The 23,166-nt window shown below is 59.0% G+C and overlaps 1 protein-coding gene across 1 annotated transcript; it reads left to right on the top strand.

The window, feature by feature from the left end:
- The first annotated feature begins 36 nt into the window (after positions 1–36).
- On the top strand, positions 37–22,933 carry IFT172 (intraflagellar transport 172). The gene is made up of 48 exons (XM_083495955.1): positions 37–343; positions 526–669; positions 2,040–2,152; positions 2,516–2,555; positions 3,086–3,151; positions 3,361–3,440; positions 3,571–3,658; positions 4,301–4,515; positions 4,617–4,740; positions 4,870–4,965; positions 6,941–7,102; positions 7,330–7,383; positions 7,593–7,696; positions 7,789–7,874; positions 7,978–8,090; positions 8,201–8,368; positions 8,455–8,591; positions 9,268–9,375; positions 9,737–9,821; positions 10,037–10,129; positions 10,222–10,299; positions 10,391–10,639; positions 11,057–11,135; positions 11,443–11,563; positions 11,757–11,901; positions 11,993–12,082; positions 12,478–12,575; positions 12,668–12,803; positions 12,877–12,993; positions 14,437–14,579; positions 14,878–14,971; positions 15,059–15,123; positions 15,219–15,399; positions 15,567–15,676; positions 16,236–16,365; positions 16,620–16,718; positions 16,850–16,959; positions 18,025–18,088; positions 18,433–18,519; positions 18,904–19,020; positions 19,424–19,534; positions 20,125–20,244; positions 20,566–20,661; positions 21,241–21,300; positions 21,389–21,487; positions 21,641–21,794; positions 22,602–22,693; positions 22,783–22,933. Exons 1-48 carry the CDS (start codon positions 305–307, stop codon positions 22,870–22,872), a joined length of 5,250 nt encoding a protein of 1,749 aa, XP_083352081.1. The 5' UTR covers positions 37–304; the 3' UTR covers positions 22,873–22,933.
- Positions 22,934–23,166: the final 233 nt, after the last annotated feature.

Raw genomic sequence — 23,166 nt, 5'->3', positions numbered from 1 at the left:
CCTCGGCCGGGCCAGGGCGCATGCGCGGCCAGCACCCTCGCCCACAGAGATAGGAACGGGCAGAGAGATCGAGGAAGGGAGGGGGGCCGGGAGGACGCGGAGGAGAACTCCTGCCCGAGCCCGGAAATCCCCGTCCAGGCGGGGGCGGGCGCCCCTCTGCACTTTCGTTGATCTCTGGGCTCGGCGCGCCCTTCCTCCTTCCGCGCCGCGCGGCGCTGCCGACGTCATCAGAGGCGGCCGCTTCCCGGGGCGGTTGCTGGGGCAACGGGCGGAGACGCCGCGCGGCCTGCGGGACGGGGAGGCGATGCAGCTGCGCCACGTCCGGACCCTGCTCACCCCGCAGGTGGGACCCCTGGACCCTCGGGGGCCCGCTGGGCATCAGGCTCCGGGGGGGAAGGGGGTCCCGGGGCGGGGCGCAGAGTCCCGGACCCGCCGTGCGGGGCCCGCTTGGGGCGGCGCCTGCCGTGAGTGCTGCGGCCTGAGCGGCGTCGCTGAGCCTCGGCCTCTTCCTCCTCCTCCTCCCAGGATGGGGCCGCCAAGGTCACGTGCATGGCCTGGGCCCCCAACAACGCCAAGTTCGCCGTCTGCACCGTGGACCGCGTGGTCCTCCTCTACGACGAGCACGGCGAGCGGCGGGACAAGTTCTCCACCAAGCCCACCGACCCCAAGGTAGCTCCGCCAGCGCTTCCCCCCGCCATCGGAGCCCCCGAGAGACAGGGCTCTGGCAGCGAGTCCTTTTAACAGCCCAGGGCGTTGTTGGGGGGGGTGACCCCCAGAGCCTCCGGGGAACAGGTCCTGCCTCAAGCCCCTTAAGGAAAGAGACACACGGAGCAGGCGACTTGCCCTAAGCCAGGGTGCCCCCCCCCCCCAGATATGGCTGAACTGCACACTGGCTGTGCCCCACACCTCAGGCTGGTGGCACTTTGGAGTCCAACAACACCTGGAGGGCAAGGGGGGCTGCTCCCCACCCTTGGCCTCAAGAAGGGGCTGCTGCAGAGCCTGTGGGTCTGGTCTTGAGCCCCGGGAGGTGGGGGGGTGGGGAGACAAGCAGCCTTGCTGGCCACCTCTGGGCTCCTTTGGGAGGAAGGACAGAAACGGAACTTTAAAAAATGCTTCTAGTGTCACCAAACCCTGGTCACTTGGTTCTTTTGAAATCCGGAGAGACAAGTGATATCCCGTATGCTACAGTGGTGCCTCGCAAGACGAAAGAGTTTTCCGTTTTTTGAGTCGTTCCGCAAGACAAATTTCCCTATGGGCTTACTTCGCAAGATGAAACGTCTTGCAAGTTCTTGCGAGTTTGTTTCCTTTTTCTGAAAGCCGCTAAGCCCCTAATAGCCGCTAAGCCATTAATAGCCGCTAAGCCGTTAATAGCCGCTAATAGCCGTGCTTCGCAAGACGAAAAAACCACAAGACGAAGAGACTCGCGGAACAGATTAATTTCGTCTTGCGAGGCACCACTGTATAGGACTTTCAATAAGACACATCAGAGTCCACATCTGGGTTTATACACCTCTCATGTAACATTTATTTCCTATAGTCAAGTATACATTAATGCATTGGTACCAAGAGGTTGAAACACTCACACATTCACACAAACACTCACCCAAGTGGCAGTAATTCAGCTGATAAGCAACATCAGGAGAAAAGTGTTTAATGGCACTGGAGCTATTGGGTCTTCCTGTACCTGGAGCCAGTCAAAAGGCAAAACTGTCATTGGGCAACACAAAACTATGGGATGAAGGTGTTGACGCCTCCCAGCCATCAGGTCAAGAGCAGCTCCTGAAGTCATAGCTTGCCGCCACACATGTGTGCTCTCGGCTGCCCTGACCCTCTGCTGGAGGGGGCAGAATGAACCCCAAAGCCCTCCCAAACCCAGGGACACTTCAGGGACAGATGAAGGCAGTAGCAAGTAAACTTGCAAAGCAACTTAAACCAAATACGCACGACTGCTCACTGTGGCAACGATGGCAAGCGAGTCTGTGGCATCTCAGAATGGGTCCTCACTCCCGCCTTTATCCCTGTGTCCTCTCGTCCCCTAGTATGGCAGGAAGAGCTATGTGGTGAAGGGCATGGCATTCTCCCCAGATTCCACAAAGATTGCTGTTGGGCAGACGGACAACATAATTTTCGTCTACAAGATTGGGGAGGAATGGTAAGAGTCTTTGCATGGTGTGGGGAGACCAATCTGGGGTGGCCCCTTTCCCCACTTCTTTCCACCCCAAGAGGATGGAAGAGTCCAGCATTCTGCTCTCACAGTGGCCTTTTCTGTAGTGTCCTTCCTGCTGCAAAGACAGCTGCCGGCACTCATAGCCCAGGTGGCTGTTGCTGATGGAGGCTTGCTTTCCTCTCTGGAGCCTCACTTGCTATGGGGCAGAGCTGAGGGGGCGCAGTGTTCTTTACTGCTAGATGCTCTGCATTATCTGATCCAGTGGGGTGCCTTAGCAGCCCTGTGACAAGTTTCCTGGAACCACAGTGGTCTTTGAGGATGACTCTCTCTTTGTTTGCTCTTCTTCAGGGGGGACAAGAAGGTGATCTGCAACAAATTCATTCAGACGGTAAGACCCAGCACCCAGTCTCCATGTGCCTGCGGAGACCCTCAAGGCTGCTGTTGGGGCCTCCTCACCTCCAGGTTTTCATTACTGGGCAGTTGGGAGTTATCAAACTCCAGGGGATGTGCCCAGTGGCTGCAGGGTGGTTCCTAGTTACAGAAAACACGAACCTTTCACCCAAGAACTCACCAACAGGGTTGCAGATAAAGCTCAGTCCAGACAAGCCAAGGCCAAGCGCAGAGAACCAGTCTTGGTCCCAACATGATTCAGAGACAAAGTCTCTCCTCTCTTCTCTCCTGTCCTCCTTTTTTCTGCTGGGCAGGACCCCCACTCTCTTGTGGGCTGGAGGGGAGGGGGCAGCATCAAAAGGGCTCTGTGAGAGAAGCCTCCTCTTCCAGACACCTCCTTCAGAGGAGCCAGCTGCCTCTTTGCAGCTCCTCCTCCTCCTCGAGCAGCCCGTCAGAGGTGGAGCTGGGCCTCCTCCCTGCCTGCTTTCCTCCTCCTGACCCCCTTCTTTTCGCCCTGCTCCCCACCAGAGCGCTGTGACTTGCTTGCTGTGGCCGGAGGAAAACACCATCGTCTTTGGGCTTGTTGAGGGCAAGGTAGGAGTGGCCTCTTAGCTCCTGGAGTGGGAAAGAGCCCGCCTGGAGCCTCCTGCAGAGGAGACCCTCCACCTGGCCCTGATGCCACCTGGGGCTCCGTCTTCTCCCTGGCTTGTTGCCCTGGAGGGAGTGTGGGGTTTTGGAGGCGCCTCTTCTCTCGCTTTGCTCCCTTGCACATCAAAGGCTGACCAGACTTATCTCTCTGGAAGGTTCGCCTGGCCAACACCAAGACCAACAAATCATCCACCATTTATGGGACAGACTCCTACGTCGTCTCCTTGGCCTCCAAGTGAGTATGGGAGGGTGAAGAAGCCCCACAGGGCAACCCTGACCCCCCAAGTCTCACTGCCCTGAGGGCAAGGCCCCGCTGGGGCTCCCTGATGACCTCCTTTTGTCTTCCTCCTCCTGCTGCCGCACAGCATCTCAGGGAAGGGAATCCTCTCTGGACACGCAGACGGAACCATCGTGCGCTACTTCTTTGACGATGAAGGCTCTGGGGAGTCACAGGTGCAGGCAGGCTCTCTTCTTTCAGGAGCCCCTTCCCCACCCACCTAGACCAGGGCAGGGGGAGTCATAGAATTATAGAGGGAGAGGAACCCCAAGGGTCAAAATGCACCCAACCTCTGCTTAAAAACCTCCAGTTAAGGAGACTGGTCACACTGGCTGGAAGGGCCCCAGAGAGCACCTTCAGTTTGGGGAGGTGTTGTTGAGAGGGGAGAATTATTCCCAAGCAGCCGTTTTGCCGAGGTGGGGGGAGGGGCTGCTTTCAGCAGGGAGCTCATGGGGGTCTCTCTCTCAAAGCCCTTGTGTGCTCTTTGCTTGTACCAAGCGCTTTAAATGAAGCGGGGGGAGATTAGTCCCAGCAAGGCTGCCCCCACCATCCTCCAGCAACGCCTACTATCACGCTAAAGTCCTGCCCCCCTGGTTTCCCACCTGCACCTAGTGGTGCAGTGCAGGCCTCCCCTGGCATTCAGAGAAGCAAAAGGTCAGGTGTTGCAACCCCATTCCCTGGCTGAGCTAGGGGGGGGGAGAGCAGAGAGTTTGCCGCTGCCTAGGGGTCTCAGCTGGCTTTAGCACCAGGGGGAGCAGATCCTTTTCTCCCTCCGGCTTTTCATTGCTCCCTGTTTCTTGCTCCTGGTGCCTGGACAGGGCAAGCTGGTGGTCCACCCCTGCCCCCCCTACGCCATGGCCTGGGCCTCAAACAGCATTGTGGCCGCCGGCTGCGACAAAAAGATGGTGGCCTACGGGAAGGAGGGCCACGTCATCCAGACCTTCGACTACAGCCGGGACTCTTCCGAGAAGGAGTTCACGGTGGCGGCAGCCAGCCCTGGGGGCCAGTCCGTGGTCATCGGCAGCTTTGACAGGTGCGGCTGAGCCAGAGGGCCGGGACGGGGGTGGGCACTGCGCTGGGGGGCAGGCCTGTTCCCCCTTGGACCCTCACTGCCTGCCCCCTTGGTTTCCCCAGGCTGAGGGTGCTGAACTGGAGCCCCCGTCGGAGTGCCTGGGAGGAAGCCAAGCCCAAGGAGATCCCTCACCTCTACACCATCACCGCCTTGGCCTGGAAGCGGGACGGCTCGCGGCTCTGCGCGGTGAGTGGGGCAGGCCGCCTTCTCTGCCAGATCGTGCCCGCTTGATGCAGCTTCCCTGCAGGGCGTCTCAGCTTGGCGGGCAGGAAGGGCCTGAGGGGCTGTGGGCTGAAAAGGCTTTTGTTCCTGCAGGGCACCCTCTGTGGCGGAGTGGAGCAGTTTGACTGCTGCCTGCGCAGGAGCATTTACAAGAACAAGTTTGAGATGACCTACGTGGGGCCTAGCCAGGTATGTGTTGCGGTCGTAGGGTAGTGACCTATGGCTGCAGTGGTGGGCTCTGGCCATGGACTGTGGGGTGGAAGAAGGGGGAGGGGGCTGCTGGAGGGAGGGCAGGTTGCCCGGAGGAAGGCCTGTCCTGCTCCTTTTACTCCTTGCTTCTCAGGATAAGTGTAAGAAAATGTTCTCTAAGCAAAGGTCAGTTTTGCTGCAGATCAAGATGCAAGCAAGGTCCTTGATTTGCTAAGGGGCTGAAAGAGTGATGAGCAAACGGCAGGGGCTACACTCTGTTCCCAAAAATTGTATTAAATAGTTAGTGTGGTCCAAGCCAATTTTCAGGAAAATAAAAGCTGTGTCCATCCAAAACTGTTCATGAGCCAAATATTCAGGCCCAAGAAGGTTGACTCAGAATGAGTAAGAGCCATTTCCCAAACGGAGGGAGGAGCAAGAACTCCAAGAAAGGGCCAGCTGGGCTCCAAATCTCTGAAAGATGCCCATCCAGCTTTGTTCAAAGCCTCCCCTTTCTGAGGAAGTCTCGGGTTGTAGCATTGAGTGCAGTTTTTTTCCTGATCCTCCTTTGTCACCCCAGATTTTCTGCATTCCTATTTGTCCTTTTCTCTCACCAAATTTCAGTTGGTTCAGGCTTCACTATTTTCATTCTAAAACATTACTTTCTTTGCTTTTTGCCTCGACTAATATTGTGTTTGGATTTTTCTGGATCCTGTGGCACACGTCTAAGACCCCGGGAGCCTTTTCCCTGGGATTTGACTCTAGATTGGTAGCTATGTTCTTCTCTTAAACTCAAAGGCAGCTAATTAAACTAATTAGGGCAGCTGGGATCATGGAGTCAGCTTATGAATGAGAGGGCTGGCAGAGTTTAGCTGGGCCAAATGTAGGATTCATTATAATCTTGTATGTTGTGAACCTGGCTTGTAATAGCTACTTAATCATTTCTTAGAATCTCCTCTCAAGATGCAATTACATATTATGAGCACTTAGTTTTCCTCTTTGATATATTGATTCTGTCTTTCATAAACTAAAATGCACTCACTACTCTTCTGCTGATGTAGTTAAAGTAATCTTTCTGAATGGATTGTAGCCCCTCAGGCTTCATTTGGCCATTCTCCCTCTCGCTCACTGGGGCAAGTGAGGAGCCTCACTTCCAGTCCCTTCTGCTTTTCCAGGCTGGAGCCCACAGAAGCTCCTGCCACCACCAGGGTGATAATTTTTAAGGTGCCACAGGAATCTTCTTCTGTTTGGCGTTTTCCCATATGACTCAAATTTCAAGCCCTAAAGGGCCTCGGTCCAGGATACCTGAAGGAGCGTCTCCACCCCCATCGCTCAGCCCAGGCACTGAGGTCCAGCTCTGAGGGTCTTCTGCTGGTTTCCTCACTGCAAGAAGCAAAGTTACAGGGAACCAGGCAGAAAGCCTTTTCAGTAGTGGTGCCCTCCCTGTGGTGCCAAGGAAATAAAGAACTATCTAAAAGCAGCCCTTTTTAGGGAAGCTTTTAAGAATTGATGTTTTTATCATGTTTTTATATATGTGGGAAGCTGCCCAGAGTGGCTGGGGAAACCCAGCCAGAGGAGTGGGGTATAAATAATAAAATTATTATGATTATCATTATTAATATTATCATTATTATTAAATCCCACCTTTTCTACTTGTTTATCCTTGAAGGTCCTCAACCAAATATTTTGGAACATACATTTTCTTTAAGGAAACACCCATGCACGCAAACATGAAGTGCAATTTCTTCCCTCAGCACCTTTTAGAAACGGGAATCTTGTGGAAGCCCCTGTCTCCTCGGAAGGGGGCTGCCTCCTCCTGGCCCAAGAGCTGCTCTGCCCCTCCTGTCAGCCAGCCTGGCTTTCCTCTGGGCTGCCGAGGGGGGAAGGGGCCGGCCATCTCCTTCCGCTGCAAGCTGCCCTTGTGTGTGGCAGGGGAGGGGGGAGAGGCTCTGACTTGTGTCACCCCCCCCCCTCCTAGGTGATTGTGAAGAACCTCTCCACCGGGATGCGGGTGGTGTTGAAATCCCACTATGGCTATGAGATTGACGAGGTGAAGATCCTGGGGAAGGAGCGCTACCTTGTGGCTCACACCTCCGACACGCTGCTCCTGGGGGACCTCAGCTCCACCAAGCTCAGCGAGGTGAGCATTTGGCAGGCTCCCAATGGGCTCCTGACGCAAGAGAGCACCAGCGCGCTCCCAGAGAGCCCAGAGGACTGCAGACAAGTGGAGCGGCTTGGTGGGAGGGCAGTGGGGGTCTCTGGGTCTGCTTGGCGGGAAGTGGGCTGGGGGATGGGGCAGCCTTGCTGAGGGGTGGTGTGCCTGGCCTGGAGCTCATGGGCACCTGCCCTCTCCCCTGTCTCTCTCAGGTCGCCTGGCAGGGATCTGGCGGGAATGAGAAGTTTTTCTTCGACAATGAGAATGTAAGTGGGCAGGGCCTGCAGTGGTACAAGAAGAAGCCTTTTCCTTCCTTCCAAGGATGAAGGTTCTGGCCGGTCTGCAAGGAGAGCAACAGTATTGGGGGAGGGTAGCCCCCTGGGTTGCTCTGGGGGTTTTCCCTACACCGCAGGGCCTCTTTTGTGGGGCAGGGGTGGCTCCTTTCTTCCTTCTCCCAACCTCTCCTTTTCCCTAGGTCTGCATGATATTCAACGCAGGGGAGCTGACCCTGGTGGAGTATGGGAGCAATGAGATCCTGGGTTCCGTGCGCACTGAGTTTATGAACCCCCATCTCATCAGGTGAGCAAGGAGGCCCTCTTTCTCCCATGGGGAAGAAGAAGAGGGAGCAGTGCCCCCCCCCATGTATTATTTCCTTTCTCTCTCTCTCCCAGTGTCCGCATCAATGAAAGGAGGCAGCAGGGAATGGAGGAAAACAAGCGTCTGGCTTACCTGGTGGACATCAAAACAATAGCGACAGGTGAGCAAGGGCCCCTTCCCAAAACTCCCCACCCCCTGGCAGTGCTTCAGGCTGCCCCAGGCGCCTCTCCTGAGTCACCTGCCTTTTCTCTGCCTCCTCTCAGTGGACCTCGTGGGCAGCTACAATATTGGCACCGTCAGCCACGACAGCAAGATTGACTGGCTGGAGCTGAATGAGACTGGGCACAAGTTGCTCTTCCGGGACAAGAAGATGAAAGTGAGCGGGAGGCCAGGGGTGGAGGGGGGGCTGAAGGCACAGAAGGCCGGCGGACTTGCCTCCCTCCCCACCCCCGCTGATCCCTTGCCTCTTCTCCCCCGCCCCCCCAGCTGCATCTCTACGACATCGAGAGCGCCACCAAGACCACCATCCTGAGCTACTGCTCCTACGTGCAGTGGGTCCCCGGGAGCGACGTCGTGGTGGCCCAGAACCGGAACAGCCTCTGCGTGTGGTACAACATTGACACCCCCGAGCGAGTGACCATGTTCCCCATGAAGGTGAGGGGCTTCTGTCCCGAAGGGCTGAGAGAGCCCCGGGTGGGGCAGAAGGCAGGGCTTAAAGCCTGGGGCTTGGCTCCCGGCAGGGTGACATCGTGGACCTGGAGAGGAGCAACGGCAAGACGGAGGTGATTGTGACCGAGGGGGTCAACACCGTGTCCTACACCCTGGACGAAGGGCTGATCGAGTTTGGCACCGCCATCGACGACGGCGATTACCACAGGTGGGTGGCTGGGAGAGGAGTCCGGGGGGGGGGGGCTGCGTAACCAGCAGGAAGCTGGAACCGGCCAGGGAACAGTCCCTGGCAAGGCCTTGGCAGAGATGGAGCAATATGGGAAGAAACAGAAGGGGTGGAGACCAAGGGATAGATAGACTCCTGTAAGCTGCCCATCTGGCTGGAGAAATCCAGCCAGATGAGTGGGGTAGAAATCATAAAATTATTGTTGTTGTTATTATTATTATTATGAATTGTGGTATTACCTCATTATATGATCACATATAGTATAGAAAACCTTTATCTAGGATCATCTTAAATATATCATTAAGTTGATGGTATTGTAAACAATCAGTTAATAATTCTCTTATATCTTCAAAGGTCTTTAATTTCAACTCATGATCTATTGCTATTAATAATTCTTTATAAGATACACAGTTTTTTCTCATATTTGCTTTTTTAAGGATATTTCCTCCAGTGGGTTTGAGCCACCAGGGTGCTTTTTGTTCTCATAAAATTTCCTGCTTCCCTTACTGCATGATTCAAAAAAGCTTTATGAACTTTTAAAAAAGCTTTCATAATGAATTCATGGGGGGGGGGAGGAAGGAAGTTCCTTTGTCCAGCTGGGCTTCCCCCTCCCTGTTAGCGGCCCCGATCCTCACCCCCTTCTGCCTTCCACTCCCAGGGCTGTTGCCTTCCTGGAGACGCTGGAGATGTCTGCCGAGACGGAGGCCATGTGGAAGACGCTGAGCCGCCTGGCTCTGGAGGCCAAGCAGCTGCACATTGCAGAGAGGTCTGTGGGGAGGGGGGAGGGGCCTGGCTGGCCCCAGAGAGCAGCTGGCAGCCCAAGGGCAGTGAGGCGGCAGCCTGTGAGCTGGTTGGAGGATTCCTCACGGCTCTCTGACCCCTTGCAGCAGAAAACGGCCTTGCTTAGTTCTACACGCCAACCAGGCGTCCTGGGACTCTGCACATCCCCACCTCCAAAGGGAGCTGCACCTCTGCCCATGTCATCTACTCATTCGTGTTTCTGTGTGGGGCAAGGATGGGCGAGCGGACCCCGCCCCACACCCTTCCCCATTGCTGCTTCTGCAAGAGATTCAGGCTGCAGAAACTGTCACATGACCCCCATGACAGCGTCTCTCTCTGCCCCCCAGGTGTTTTGCTGCTCTGGGCCACGTCTCCAAGGCCCGCTTCCTCCACGAGACCAACGAGATTGCTGACCAAGTGGCCAAGGAATATGTGAGTGGGTCCCGGGGCGGGGGGGCCTGCCCCTTTGCGCCCCTCTGTGCTCCTGACCCGCCCCTCCCCAGCCTCGCCTCCGTCCCGCAGCCCCTTTCCCTGCCAGGAGGTGCCTGTGCTGCCCCTTGCCCTGCTATCTTGCCCATGGCAGAGCCCCCCCCTCCTCCCCCTGCCCTGGCGTCCCACCTGGCTGAGAGCTGCCCGCTTTCTTCTAGGGAGGGGACGGCACAGACTATTACCAGGTGCGTGTCCGCCTGGCCATGCTGGAGAAGAACTACAAGCTGGCGGAGATGATCTTCCTGGAGCAGGTGAGCCCAGAAGTGGTCAGGGGGTGTTTGTGGGCAGCTCCAGAGTCCCCCATGCCCGCCTCACGCTGGGCTGTCTCCTCTCCTCTCTCCAGAACGCTGTGGAGGAAGCCATGGAGATGTATCAGGAGCTCCACATGTGGGACGAGTGCATCTCGGTGGCCGAGGCCAAGGTAGGGGGCAGGTGTTTGGGGAGGGGGCCACTGGGGAGCCGTCCCAGCCAGGCCCCTTGTGTGCTGCCACCCTCCTTCCCTCTGCCCACAGGGCCACCCTGCGCTGGAGAAGCTGCGCCAGGGCTACTACGAGTGGCTGCTGCAGACCCAGCAGGAGGAGCGGGCAGCGGAGGTGCAGGAGGCCCAGGGGGACCTGCAGGCAGCCATCGGGCTCTACCTGAAAGCAGGGCTGCCGGCCAAGGCGGCGCATCTGGCCACGGGCCGCGAGGAGCTGCTGGGCAACACCGACCTGGTCAACCGCATCGCCACGGCCCTCATCCGAGGGGACCTCTTTGAGCAGGTGAGGGCTGAGAGAAGCCGCATGGAGGGGACTCACTTCAGACTCCCTCCCTGCTCCACCCCGGAGCCCTTCTGGCAGGGGCGGAGGGGGTGGCTGCCCCGGGTGTCACCACTGAGGGGGATGACAAAATACCGGGCAGCATTCACCGCGGGGCCTGCAGTGCACCCGAGCCACGTGTCTCTCCCGGGAGTGACGCGGTGGCTTGGGTGCCCCAAATGGTCTGCCTGCCGCCTCCTCCTCAGTTGTAAGGCAGCCAGGGGAGGAGGCAGGCAGACTCCTCAGAAGGCATGCGGAGTGTCCTGCCCCGGCTGGCCCCCCCCTCGCCCCTGGGCACAGGGCATGCGCACCCCCCCAGCCCCTCGCTTGCTCACCTTTCTAAAAGACCCACCTGTTGTTTCCCCCCCCCCCCCGTCTCAGGCTGGGGAGCTCTTTGAGAAGATCCGGAACCCCCAGAGGGCCCTGGAGTGCTATCGCAAGGGCAGCTCCTTCCTGAAAGGTATTGCGGGGCCTGGCCAGCTCCAGTGGGTGGGCGGGCATTTCATATATTTATTTAAAGTTGACCAACACCCTTTCCCCTGAATGAGGCAAAAGAAGCCAACAGAGTCCTTGGGCACAGCTCTCCCTCCCTTGATCCCGAGGAGGAGCAGCAGTGGAGGCTGCTGGGTCTGGCCTGTGATTTGCAGCTGTGGCCCCGCTTTCCCCAGCCCTGGCTGCCTCTCTGCTCCCTGGAGTGCTAGTCCTGGGCCAGGCCCCACCCTGGCCCCAGGCTGCCTGCCCATGTCTCCATCTCCCCCTCCCGGCAGCTGTGGAGTTGGCGCGCTCCGTCTTCCCCGCCGAGGTGGTGAAGCTGGAGGAGGCCTGGGGGGACCACCTGGTGCAGCAGAAGCAGCTGGACGCTGCCATCAACCACTACATTGAGGCCAGGTACAAAGGCAGCTGGGGTGGGGGGTCCTCTGCCTGCCCCCCCTTGCAGCTGGCAGGCCCTGGCCTGGGCTCCTCTCTCCTGCCATGGGAACCTGGTCCTGGGGAGAAGCCTGGCCTCTTCCCGGTGCTTCCTGCCTTCCGGGGGGGGGGGTGGACTGGGGCGTCCTTCCAATGCCTCGGTTCCACGGTTTAGGTGCGCCATCAAGGCCATTGAGGCAGCCATTGGGGCACGGCAGTGGAAGAAGGCCATCTACATCCTGGAGACGCAGGACAAGAAGGCGGCCAGCAAGTATTACCTCCGTGTCGCCCAGCACTATGCCGCTTTGCAGGAGTATGAGGTGAGAGCCTGCTCCCTGGCCCCCGAGCACCAGCAGTTGTCCTCCTGTGGGCAGGAGCCTGACAGGAACCTCCTTCCTCCTCCTCCTCCAGATAGCGGAGGATCTGTACGTCAAGGGAGACCACAGCAAGGAGGCCATTGACATGTACACGCAGGCGGGGCGCTGGGAGCAGGCGCACAAGGTGAGGTTTTGTGCTTGGGGGGCTCCGGCTGCAGATGGCCATCACAACCCAGAGATCCACAGCCAGGCCTTCATGGCAGCAGTGCAGGAGCCACGAATGGGGTCCTTTGGCTGTTCCTTGAGCTGCAGCTGTTGAGGCCCTCTGGAATCATAGACTGGTAGAGTTGGAAGGGTCCAGCCTTCAGGGCAGAAATCACAACGAAAGCACTGAGAGACCTTGCAGGGTCTCCCTCTATTCTGGTCTCGGAAGCAGAAGCAGAAGGAAGGGGTGGCATTTGGACTGGCTGGCCCTGTTTGCCCCAGTGGCGGGCATTCTTGGGGGTGCTCTTCTCTCCTGCGGGGGGGGGGTCCCTCCTTCCTTCTGGCGCCTGCTCCCAGCCCCGACTCTCCTTGCAGCTGGCGTCCAAGTGCATGCGGCCCGAGGACGTCTCTGTGCTGTACATCACACAGGCCCAGGAGATGGAGCGTCAGGGCAAGTACAAGGAGGCCGAGAGGTGGGTGCTGCGCAGGCTCCTTGCTGGGCTGGGGGGCCCACACCCTCCTCCTCGGGGGCCTCGCCCTCAGTGCCCAGTTCTGCCCTCCCCAGGCTCTTCATCACGGTGGACGAGCCGGACCTGGCTATCACCATGTACAAGAAGTGCAAGATGTACGACGAGATGATCTGCTTGCTGGGCAAGTACCACAAGGACCTGCTCAGCGACACTCACCTCCACCTGGGCAAGGTAGGTAGAAGACGGGGAGGGGGGCAAGGAGGAACCAGGCTCAAGGGGCGTCACTGGCTTCTTTGTGCCCCAGGAGCTGGAAGCTGAGGGGCGCCTGCAGGAGGCGGAATATCACTACCTGGAGGCCAAGGACTGGAAGGCGAGCGTCAACATGTACCGCGTCAACAGCATGTGGGATGAAGCCTACCGGGTAAGCAAGGGCAGCTCCCAGCATGCACTGCTCCACAGGGGCAATGGGCAGGAGAGCGAGAGGGCTGAGGCTGGGGCCAGGCCATGATGGAGGCCGGGGGGGGGGGAGGTGGCTCTGGCCCCGCTCTCCCAGCCTCATATGACAGCCAGGCAGTTCCACTCCTGGGTCATTCCTGACCAGGTGTGTCTGGGGGTGTCTGTGTGGAAGCAGGGGAGGGGAGAGGCAGTAGCTGCATATCTCTGCCCCCCCCCGGGCTGTGTGTTGTACAAGGCTCAGCACCAGCAGGCTGAGTGCGCTCCCAGGCCAGGCTTGCCGCGGGGTGGAAGCGATGGAGGGGAGAAGCAGCCGTGGGGGCAGCATTCCTTTCCTGCTGCCCCTCTCCCCAGCTGTGCTCCCTCCGTGCCACCCCTGGGTGTTCTCTCCCAGCCGTGCCTGTGCTCGTCCATCCAGGTGGCAGTGGGGTGAGCTATGCCAGTGTCATGCAGAGGCTCCCCACGCTCCTCCTGGGGCTGGAAAGGGGTGAGGTTAACCGACAGGTTGCTAGGAAAACAGAACTGCTATGTTGCAAAATGATGCATGTCTAAGAAGTGTGCCACCAACATGAAACGTTTGGCTAGCTCTGCTCTAGGCTGCCCAAAGGGGGTGTCGGAGGCAAGCTGGTTCCCGTGTCCCGTCCCCCCCCCCCATGTCCTGTACAGGCTTACTCCTGGGGGGATTTATTTATTACTATTATGTGTTTACTGCTATATGCCTGTAGTTCTCAGGGTGGTTCACAGCATAACTGAAGGATTGAGGGTTAATTCGTAGACTAAACCCTCCTATCCTATGTGTGTGGCAGAAATACAAAACGTCAATTGGCTGTGAAGCATTTTAGCAGAGTAAAACACTTAAAGGTTTTGCAGTTTGCTAAAGCTTAGGAATTAGGTGATTGCATCTTTTTATCCCCTTTATTTATGGTCTGCTGACCTCCATCTCTTCACCCCTGTTGCAGAGAATGAGCCATTCGTTTTTAGCAAGATAAACAAACAAACAAACAAACAAACAAACAAACCAAAAGGTTTCCTTACTCAGTGCAGGCAGCAAATGCAGCAAAGCAGTCTGCACAAGAAAGAGCTGCCGCAAAGCACATTTGCTTAGCTTGGAAGCGTGGTGAAAAGACAGTCTTCTGAGAGGCGGGAGGAAGTTAAAGGATTTTCTTATTGGTTACAGAGTCCCTGCCCAGAGGAGGCAAGGAAAGTGGGTCACACAGAGGGTCCTTCCTGGGGAGTTTCAGAACTCTCTGTGCTCTCGCCCTCTGCTTGCCTGGCTAAACACAGTTGTGATTTGGCTGCAAACCCCACAGAGAGAGGCGGGTGGGAGGCCTTCCATCCTGCCTTGGGCAGTGAGTTGGGGGGCAGGAAGCTTGCTGACCCGAGGCCTCCTTTCTGCCCTGGTCCAAGACAGGTGGCCAAGGCTCACGGTGGGGCAAACTCCCACAAGCACGTGGCCTTCTTGTGGGCGAAGAGCCTTGGCGGGGAGGCCGCCGTGAAGCTCCTCAACAAGTTTGGGCTCCTGGAAATGGCCATTGACCACGCAGCCGACAACAAGTGAGTAAACGGCCTCAGCTGCGAGTCCCACATGGGGGGTTGGGCTGGATGGCCCTCAGGGGTCCCTTCCAGCCCTGTGATTCCAAGGCAGAAGGGCTTCAGGGCCGGCTTCTGCCCACATGCCCCTCATAGTTAGCTTTGCTGCACCAGGCGTGGCTGGGTAGGGCAGGGTCCTTCCAAGACCCACCGGTGGCCCCCATGACCCTGTCCTCCCAGCAGGGGCCGCCTCCCAGCAGGGGCCTGTGGGTCGTGACTCCACTCCCCAGCCCCTTATCATCTTCTCCTTGCTCCCCCTCAGCATGTTTGACTTTGCCTTTGAGCTGGCCAGGCTCTCCCTGAAGCAGAAGCTGCCAGAGATCCACTTCAAATACGGCTCCTTCCTGGAGGACGAGGTAGGAGGAGGCCTTGCCTGGAAGGCGGGTGGGGAGCTGCTCTCTTGGGCAGAGAGAGAGGCTAATCCACCCACCCCCTGCACACAGGGCAAGTTTGAGGAGGCTGAAGTCCAGTTTGTGAAGGCCGGGAAGCCCAAGGAGGCCGTTCTGATGTGAGTGCCACCCCCGTCCCCCAAGACGCCTGGCTCGGCCACCTGGGAGGATGCCCTCTGGCTCCTTCCCGCCCTGACCCTGTGTGCTCCCCCAGGTACGCCCATGCCCAGAACTGGGTGGCCGCTCAGCGAGTGGCTGAGGCGCACGACCCGGACAGCGTGGTCCTTGTCCTGGTGGGCCAGGCAGACGCCGCCTTCAAGCAGAAGGAGTTCCAGAAGGCCGAGGCGCTGCTGCTGCGGGCTCAGCGCCTGGACCTGGCTGTGAAGCACTACAAGGTAGGGAGGGTTCATGCGCCAGGCTCTGGGCCCTGGTAGAGGTCCTTTCTCGCAGGGCCCCGTTGCTCTGGGGCAGCTGCCTTCCGAGGTGGCGCGCGGTGTCTCCCTCCTCCCCAGACGCTGAGGCCGGAGGGGATCCTGTGACCCTGCCCTGGCTCTCTCTCCAGGAGGCTGCCATGTGGAGTGACGCGCTGCGCGTCTGCAAGGAATTCCTGCCGGGGGACCTGGAGGCGCTGCAGGAGGAGTATGAGCAGGAAGTGGCCAAGAAGGGGCCCAGGCAAGCAAAGCCGGGGGGCGGGGAAGGGGGGCACGTGGCCCGGCTGCCCAGCTGTTCCCAGGGGCCCAGTCCCCGGCCTAGAACCATAGTGCTGGAAGGGACTCCAGCCCCCGGCAGTGTAGGAATCTCAGCTAAAGGCTCTGGGGTCCAGCAACTGCACTGCCGCCTCCTCCACCACTGAGGCTGCCTGATCCAGGATACCGCAGTGGCCCCCAACCCATGTGATGAGTGGCTCTAGTTGCAGGCCCTACGGTTCTGGGGGCTGGACTAGATGACCCTTGGGGGACCCTTCCAACTTGCCAGTTCTGGGAGTTCTTGTTTCCACCTTGACTCAAGGCAGCTTACAAAAATGTCAAGCCTCCAAGACGGCAAAAATAAAAAGGGAGCCGAGGAGGGCGTGGCAGAGAGGCTGCCCTGAAACCCCCTGAACCTGTCCAGGGCGAGGGTTCCTGAAGTCAGTGAAGAGCCGCCCTTTTGGGGGGTGGGTTGCAGGGACCCCGAGCTCTTCTCCTCCTCTCCCCCCGTCCTCGGACGTTGATTTGGTGCTGTTGGCCGGCAGGGGCGTGGAGGGGATCCTGGAGCAGGCGAGAGAGTGGGAGCAGGCGGGCGAGTTTGCCCGGGCCGTGGATTGCTACCTGAAGGTGCGGGACCCCGGAAACAACCCCCTGATGGAGAAGTGCTGGATGAAGGTGCGTGTTGCTCTCGCTGCAGGATCCGTTCCCTGCCAGGCCCCATGGGGGCCTCTGGAGCCAGAGGGCTGTGCCCAACTCACCTGGGAAACGGTGTCCTCTCCTTCGCCAGAGACTTTTAGCAGAGATTGGGTGCTTGTCAGTCCGGGATGCTGTCACTGAGATCCCTGCGGTGCAGTGGGTTGGACTAGATGACCCTGGGGGGCCCTTCCCGACCCCACAGATCTGTGATTGTGCCTCCCCCCTCCCTGCAGGCGGCTGAGTTGTCCATCAAGTTCCTTGGCCAGCCGCGGAGCATCGAGGTCATGCGGCTGGTGGGGCCCCAGCTGGTCAGCATTGGGAAGTTCAACGTGGTAAGGGAAGGGCCGGGATCTGCAGGGGCTCCCGGGCATCTCTTGGGGGAGGGGGCTGGCCTGGGATGAACCATGGGGGGGGGCCTCCAGACTCCTGGCCCCGACTGAGCCCCCCACCTCTGCCCTCCCAGGCAGCTGAGCTCTACCTCAACCTGGACCTCATCAAGGAAGCCATAGATGCCTTCATGGAGGGAGAGGAGTGGAACAAAGCCAAGCGGGTGGCCAAGGAGCTGGACCCCAGGTAGGCTGGGGGGGGGGGGAATCCCCCAGGAAACCCCTTCCCTCTAGGCCAGCCAGGGCCCCTGAGGTGGGCCTCAGGGTCTTCCAGCTTCCGGCAGTCTGACCTATTGCTGTTATTATTTATGAAATATTGGCCTATGGCCTTATGAACTGGGGGGTGTGGCACTGTTTACTCTGTTATGTATTTTTGTGTTTTTATTATTGTAAACCACCCTGAGGGCAGTGTAGCAGTTTAATTTACTACTACTACTACTACCACAGTGGTACCTCAGGTTACATGCACTTCAGGTTACAGACTCCGCTAACCCAGAAATATTACCTCGGGTTAAGAACTTTGCTTCAGGATAAGAACAGAAATCGTGTTCGAGCAGCGCTGCGGCAGCAAGACGCCCCATTAGCTAAAGTGGTGATTCAGGTTAAGAACAGTTTCAGGTTAAGAACGGACCTCCGGAACAAATTAAGTTCTTAACCCGAGGTACCACTGTACTATTATTAATTGGTTGCTTTTTCTTGCCAAGGACAACTCAAAGTGACTTGCAGAGAACAAAATCCCACATAAATACATTTAAATGAAAACAACGCGCGCACCCCTTTGAAATAATATGTAAAAAACACCCTGCGAGAGCCCATAGAGAGCTTAAGGCCAGAGGGCTTGGAGAAGAGGATCGCTTTTGCCAGTTTCCTGAAGATCTGTAGTGAAGGTGCCCAGTGAGGCTCCCTGGGAAGAGCACCCCACAATTGGGGAGCCACCACAGAAAAGGCCCTTCTTACGCTGCCACCCTCTGAGCCTCCCATGAGGAAGAAGAGCTTGGGTGGCAGTTGCAGGGTCTGGGCTCATGGTCCTGAGCCATTGAAGAGCTGCGCATGGGGTGGGGTGCCCAGCAGACCCCCATTGCTGCCCCTCCTTGCTTTACTGCCAAGAGCTGGGGGGTGCCTGGATGGGTTCCTGCCTGCTCCAGAGGGCCCAGCCCTTCACCTAGGGGCCCAGAGGCTGGGTTGGGCCCCAGGTAGCTGCCAGGGCCCTTCTCTGCCCGGCTGCGAGTGACGGCCCCTTCCCCTGCGGCAGGTACGAGGCGTACGTGGATCAACACTACAAGGATTATCTCAAGGACCAGGGCAAGGTGGACTCGGTGAGATTGGGGGGGGGGTTCAAACGCACAGCCAGCCCCTCTTGTTCCCCGGGGGGCTCTGCATCCCACACATTCAGGCTGCAAATGGCTGTGAGCTTTCTCCAAGAGCCTCCTAAGGAACTGACCCCAGCCTGCCCCACATGCCCCCGGTGGTGGGTTTTGAGACCTGCCATGGGAAGAGCTGCGTGGTTAACCAGCCAAGCCCAGGGTCAGGGCCTTTCAGGGGGTCTCCATGCCAGAACAAAAGGTGGCAGCCTCTGGGTTGGCTTTGGGGAGGCTGCCCACCCACCAAGGCCCAGGCTGGTTTGGCCCCTCTGGTCAGCGCTTCCTTTCCCCTCCGGCAGTTGGTGGGAGTTGATGTCATGGCTGCCCTCGACATGTACGTGGAGAGGGAGCAGTGGGAGAAGTGCCTGGAGACAGCTGCCAAGCAGGTATGGGGCAGGGACCCAGAGGGGTGGATGGGGGGGGGCGCTTGCCTTCAGCAGCAAACCTGCCTCGGTTTCTCCTGCAGCCAAGAGCTGCCACCCAGCAATACTGGCCGGTGTCTCCACCCGCTATTGTGGGGCAAAGGCCCACAACCAAGGGGCTGGGAGAAGGCTCCCTCCTCTGGGCTGCAGGAGGCACAACCTCTGGCCTACAACTTCCCACACCGCAGCAGCTGGGAGCCTGGGTCACTTGCAGGGAGGGGTTGGCCAGTCTGCCCCTTCTCCCAACCCCAGGAAAGGGGAAATGCTGAGCATGGGCCCCACCAGCCAAGAAGGGGCCTGGCCTCTGTCCCTCGGAGCCCACCGTGCGCCCCCCTCTCCCCCTTGCAGAACTACAAGGTGCTGCACAAGTACGTGGCGCTCTATGCCACCCACCTCATCCGCGAAGGCTGCTGGGACAAAGCTCTGAGCCTCTACGTCCAGCACGGCGCTCCCTCCAATGCCCAGGTAAGGGGAGACCCGCCTATGGGAAGCCTGGCCGGGCAGCCCTTGGCCTGTGCCTATGCCAGGGTTGAGTCACAAGAGGCACAGGCAAAATGAAGCCTGCCCAACCCACGCAAGGGCAGGGCAGAGGGGGCTGGTGGCCCTGGGGCAGCCTGGCAGCATCTTTCTGGCTTCTCCTCTCGGTGGGGCAAAGGGGAGCTTGGCTGTGCCAGCCCAGGCTGCCATGGTCAGTGAAAGAGATCAAAATGACAGGTGGGTCCTGCAGCAGTGGGGCGGGCAAGGGGGCAGCCCCACCCAGGGCAGGCGGTGCACCTGACCCCCAGAGCAGAGACCCTCCACCAGGTCAGGGTCCCGTCTCAGTTGAGCTGCCCCCCGCTGCCCCTCTCGCTCCTTCCTTTCCCCTCAGAACTTCAACATTTACAAGCGGCTTTTTGTGGAGATGGTGAACGTGCCTGGCATGAACTGCGCAGAGGCCTATCACAGCTGGGCCAACCTGCGAGATGTGCTCTTCAACCTGGTGAGAGTTGCAAAAGTGCCTCAGGATGGGCTGGGATCTGGTTGGGGCCGGGGGGCAGATCCTGGGTCCCCCTCCCAGTTTAAGGTTCTCCACTGCGTCTTCGCTTGGGCTGAACCGCCTTCCGGGCCAAGTGGGGCCCTCTGTAGGCCTGCCCGATGGAGGTTCCTCCCCGGCTGTGGGTGTGCTTCGCTCTGTAGGGGAGAAGCAACACGTTCTGCTCTGAGGCAGAAAATCCTGTACCAGAGTGATATAAATAAGGAGTTGGAGAGGGACCCCTGAGGGTCATCTAGCCCAACCCCCTGCAATGCCCCCACTTTGGGCAAAAGATTCCTGCACGGCAGGGGTCCCTTCCAACCCTGCAATTCCATGTTTCTGTGAATCCAGCAGCTGCAGTTGCTGCTTGCATTTCTTGGCCCTCCCATTGAAGGCTGCAAAGGGCTTCTCCCCCCCCCCCCGACTGCCCTGCCTTGTGAGCCAAGCCCAGTGGTCTGCGTGACTACGGGAGATCGCTGGATCGTCCGGCAGCCGGCTTGGGGCCATGATGGACTTTATCTCCCTGGCAGTATCCCAACAGTCCCTTCTCCCCACAGTGTGAGAATATTGTGAAGTCCAGCGAAGCAAACACGCCGGCGCACGAGGAGTTTGAGACCATGCTGGTGGTGGCGCACTACTATGCCACGCGGTCAGCAGCCCAGAGCCTCAAGCAGCTGGTGAGAGAACGACAGAGGCCCAAAGAGCGGGGAGGAGGTCTTGCCCTCAGCTCTGGTTTTCTCCCAGCCACACGTCCTCCTTCCCCAGAGGAAGTGAGGAAAGAGCCAGACTTTCAGCTGCTTCTCCTCCCATGAATATATCGTATATATGAAAAGAGGTTCACATCCTGTGCCACAGCTCTCCCCTGGCCCAGAATCCTTTGCTCCCGAGGGCCAGCGGCAGCCAGTTGGGTCCGGGGGACCTTCCTCCCAGGTGGGAAGCCAGTGGGGTGGGATCCGAGCGATGGGGAGGGAGGGTGACGACTGTCCCTTTGCCTCCAGGACACGGTGGCAGCCAAGCTCTCCATCGCCCTCTTGCGCCACACGGAGCTCATCCCCGCAGACAAGGCCTTCTATGAAGCTGGGTCAGCAGCCAAGGCAAGAGGCGGGTCCAGCGGGCAGCTGAAGCCAGGCTGGGGAAGAGGCTGGGGATGGGGCTTTGGCCAGTCAGTCCCATCCTCCCCTGGGGGGCGCCCAGCCCAGTCGGGAACCTGAGACTGTGAATCTCCCACTGGCCTTTCCTTCCACCCTCTGAGCCACAGCGGCCATTGGAGCCGGCCTCTCCTGGTCCCCTGTGCCCAAAGACCTCCCTCCAGAGCGGCCGCCAGGGCCCAGTGGCAGCACCCTGGAGCAACTGCAGCTCCATTCAACTCCTCCACCCTCAGCGGGTGCTGTGGCAGGATGAGGACCCCCGCCTGCCCCCGCCACCCCCATTCTTACCCCCTGCTCCATCTCGAGGTTTGGGCGGCTGCCCGAGCGCTGCTGCTCCTTCCCTCACCTTTGCCTGCCTGGCCCAGGAGCCTCTGATCCTGGGACCTCCAGCACAACCCGCTGGTGCCTCTCTGGTGCTTTGGGCTGCCCCCAATATCCCCTCTGCCCTCCCAACTGGCATCCCTCAGCTGGCAGCATCAGAGGGGCAGCCAGACCAGCCCCTCACGCCGCCCCGTCTCCCTGCAGGGCGTTGGGTGGGAGAACATGGCCTTCATCTTCCTGAACCACTTTCTGGACCTGACAGACGTGAGTGTTTCCTTTGGAGGGGGCTGGGAATGGGGCTGGGGGGGCGGCCTTGGTCAGAAAAAGCCCTTCCTGTGTCTGATCTGCCTAGGCGATTGAGGAGGGCTCTCTGGACGCCCTGGACCACTCCGACTTCCAGAACACAGACATCCCCTTTGAGGTGCCACTGCCTGCCAAGCAGCACGTCACGGTGGGTGCCCAGCGACAGCTGGGGGGAGGGAGGGGGGAGGGAAGGTGCTCCCTGGGGGGACACAGAGGGGAAGGCAGCCCCGCACCCCACCCTGCCCTTGCCCTGCGGCCTGCCTGCATCTGAGAGGCCCTTGCGCTCCCCCCCCCATGGCAGGAGGAGCAGCGTGAGGAGACCCGTGACTGGGTCCTGACCGTCTCCATGGACCAGCGGCTGGAGCAGGTCCTGCCCCGCGACGAGCGCGACACCTACGAGGCCTCTCTGGTGGCAGCCAGCACCGGCGTGCGCTCCCTGCCCTGCCTGATCACAGGTGAGGGGGAACAGGACCCTCGCAGGGGGCTCTGGGGGCCACCCAGCCCTGCCCCCAGCATCCCGGCTGGCTGGCTGGCTGGCTGGGGGTGGCCACTGCTGTGCCCCCGTCCTGTAAGAACGTAAGAGGAGCCTGTTGACCCACTTAGTCCAGCATCCTCTTCTCACAGGAGCCAAACAGATTCAAGCACCACAGCAACACTCTCCCCTCCTGCAGCTTCCAGAAATTGGGATTCAGATGCATCCCTGTCTCCAGCTGTGGAGGCAGAGCAGAGCCATTGTGGCTGGGAGCCTGAGAGAGCCTTTTTCTCCTCCTTGAATTTGCCCCGTCCTCTTTCAGAGCCGTTCGGCTTAGTGGCCGTGCCTGCCTCCTGCAGGAGGGAGTTCCACACTTTAACTATGCTCCACGTCCTGAATCTAACAATATTCAGCTTCACTGGGCGTCCACAATTTCTGGTGTTGTGAGAGAGGGAGAAAAACTTTCCTCTGTCCCCCATGCCATGCATTATTTTATACCCAAATCCTCTCTGCCTGCCTTCCATGCCCTGAGAGATTAGCTGCTTGCAGGTGTGTTTCCTTGAGCCTCAGTCGGGGTTGCTGGTCTTCTGCGAGTCTCTTGGGGAGGTCTCCCAGCCTGAGCCAGAGAGGGGGTCCACACCATCTCCATGCGCAGAGCCCAGGGGCAGCAGCTGCCCCTGCCCCGGCTGAGCTCCCAAGGGAGCTGCCTTTCTTGGGGGAGAGCTGCGCCCTGTCATGGCGCCCCCAGCCCAGCCTCCCCAACTGGTCTCATCTCCGTGCCCCTTGCCAGGCTACCCTGTGCTGCGGAACAAGGTGGAATTCAAGCGCCCTGGCAAAGAGGCCAACAAGGAGAGCTGGAACAAGTTCTTGATGGCGGTCAAGGTGAGCGGGAGAGTGGTGTGGTGGGGGGGGGCCCTCGAGAGTCTGGCCTGGTCCCTGCCCTGCCCTGACTTTCACGCCCTCTCCTGCAGGTGTCCCACAACCCCTCCTGCCAGGACGTGCTCAAGTTCATCAACCAGTGGTGTGGGGGGCTGCCCGGCACCAACTTCTCCTTCCAGTGACACAGCCAGGACCAGACACTGGAGCCTTCCTCCTTTCTAATTAAATGTTATCGTTTCTACATCTCTCTAACCATCTTTCTAACCAGCTGAAGGGAAGAACTGGAAGCAGCTGAAGCAACACTCAGAGGATAAACATGGAGGGTTAGAGGGGTCACTCTGTCCGTCACCTGGAGAGAGTCCTGCTGATCCTGGGGCTGGGCTGGGCAGGGATGTTGAAACCCCTTTGTCCACCCCAGCACCACTCTCAGGACTGAAACTGCTCCCTCTCTCGCCAAAGGGGACCATCTTCCCCAT

Source organism: Podarcis liolepis (genome assembly GCF_965112155.1).
Source record: "Podarcis liolepis genome assembly, chromosome: 3".
Lineage (NCBI taxonomy): Eukaryota > Metazoa > Chordata > Lepidosauria > Squamata > Lacertidae > Podarcis > Podarcis liolepis.
Note: the sequence above shows the minus strand (reverse complement) of the source record. Positions and strands in the feature narration are given on the sequence as shown.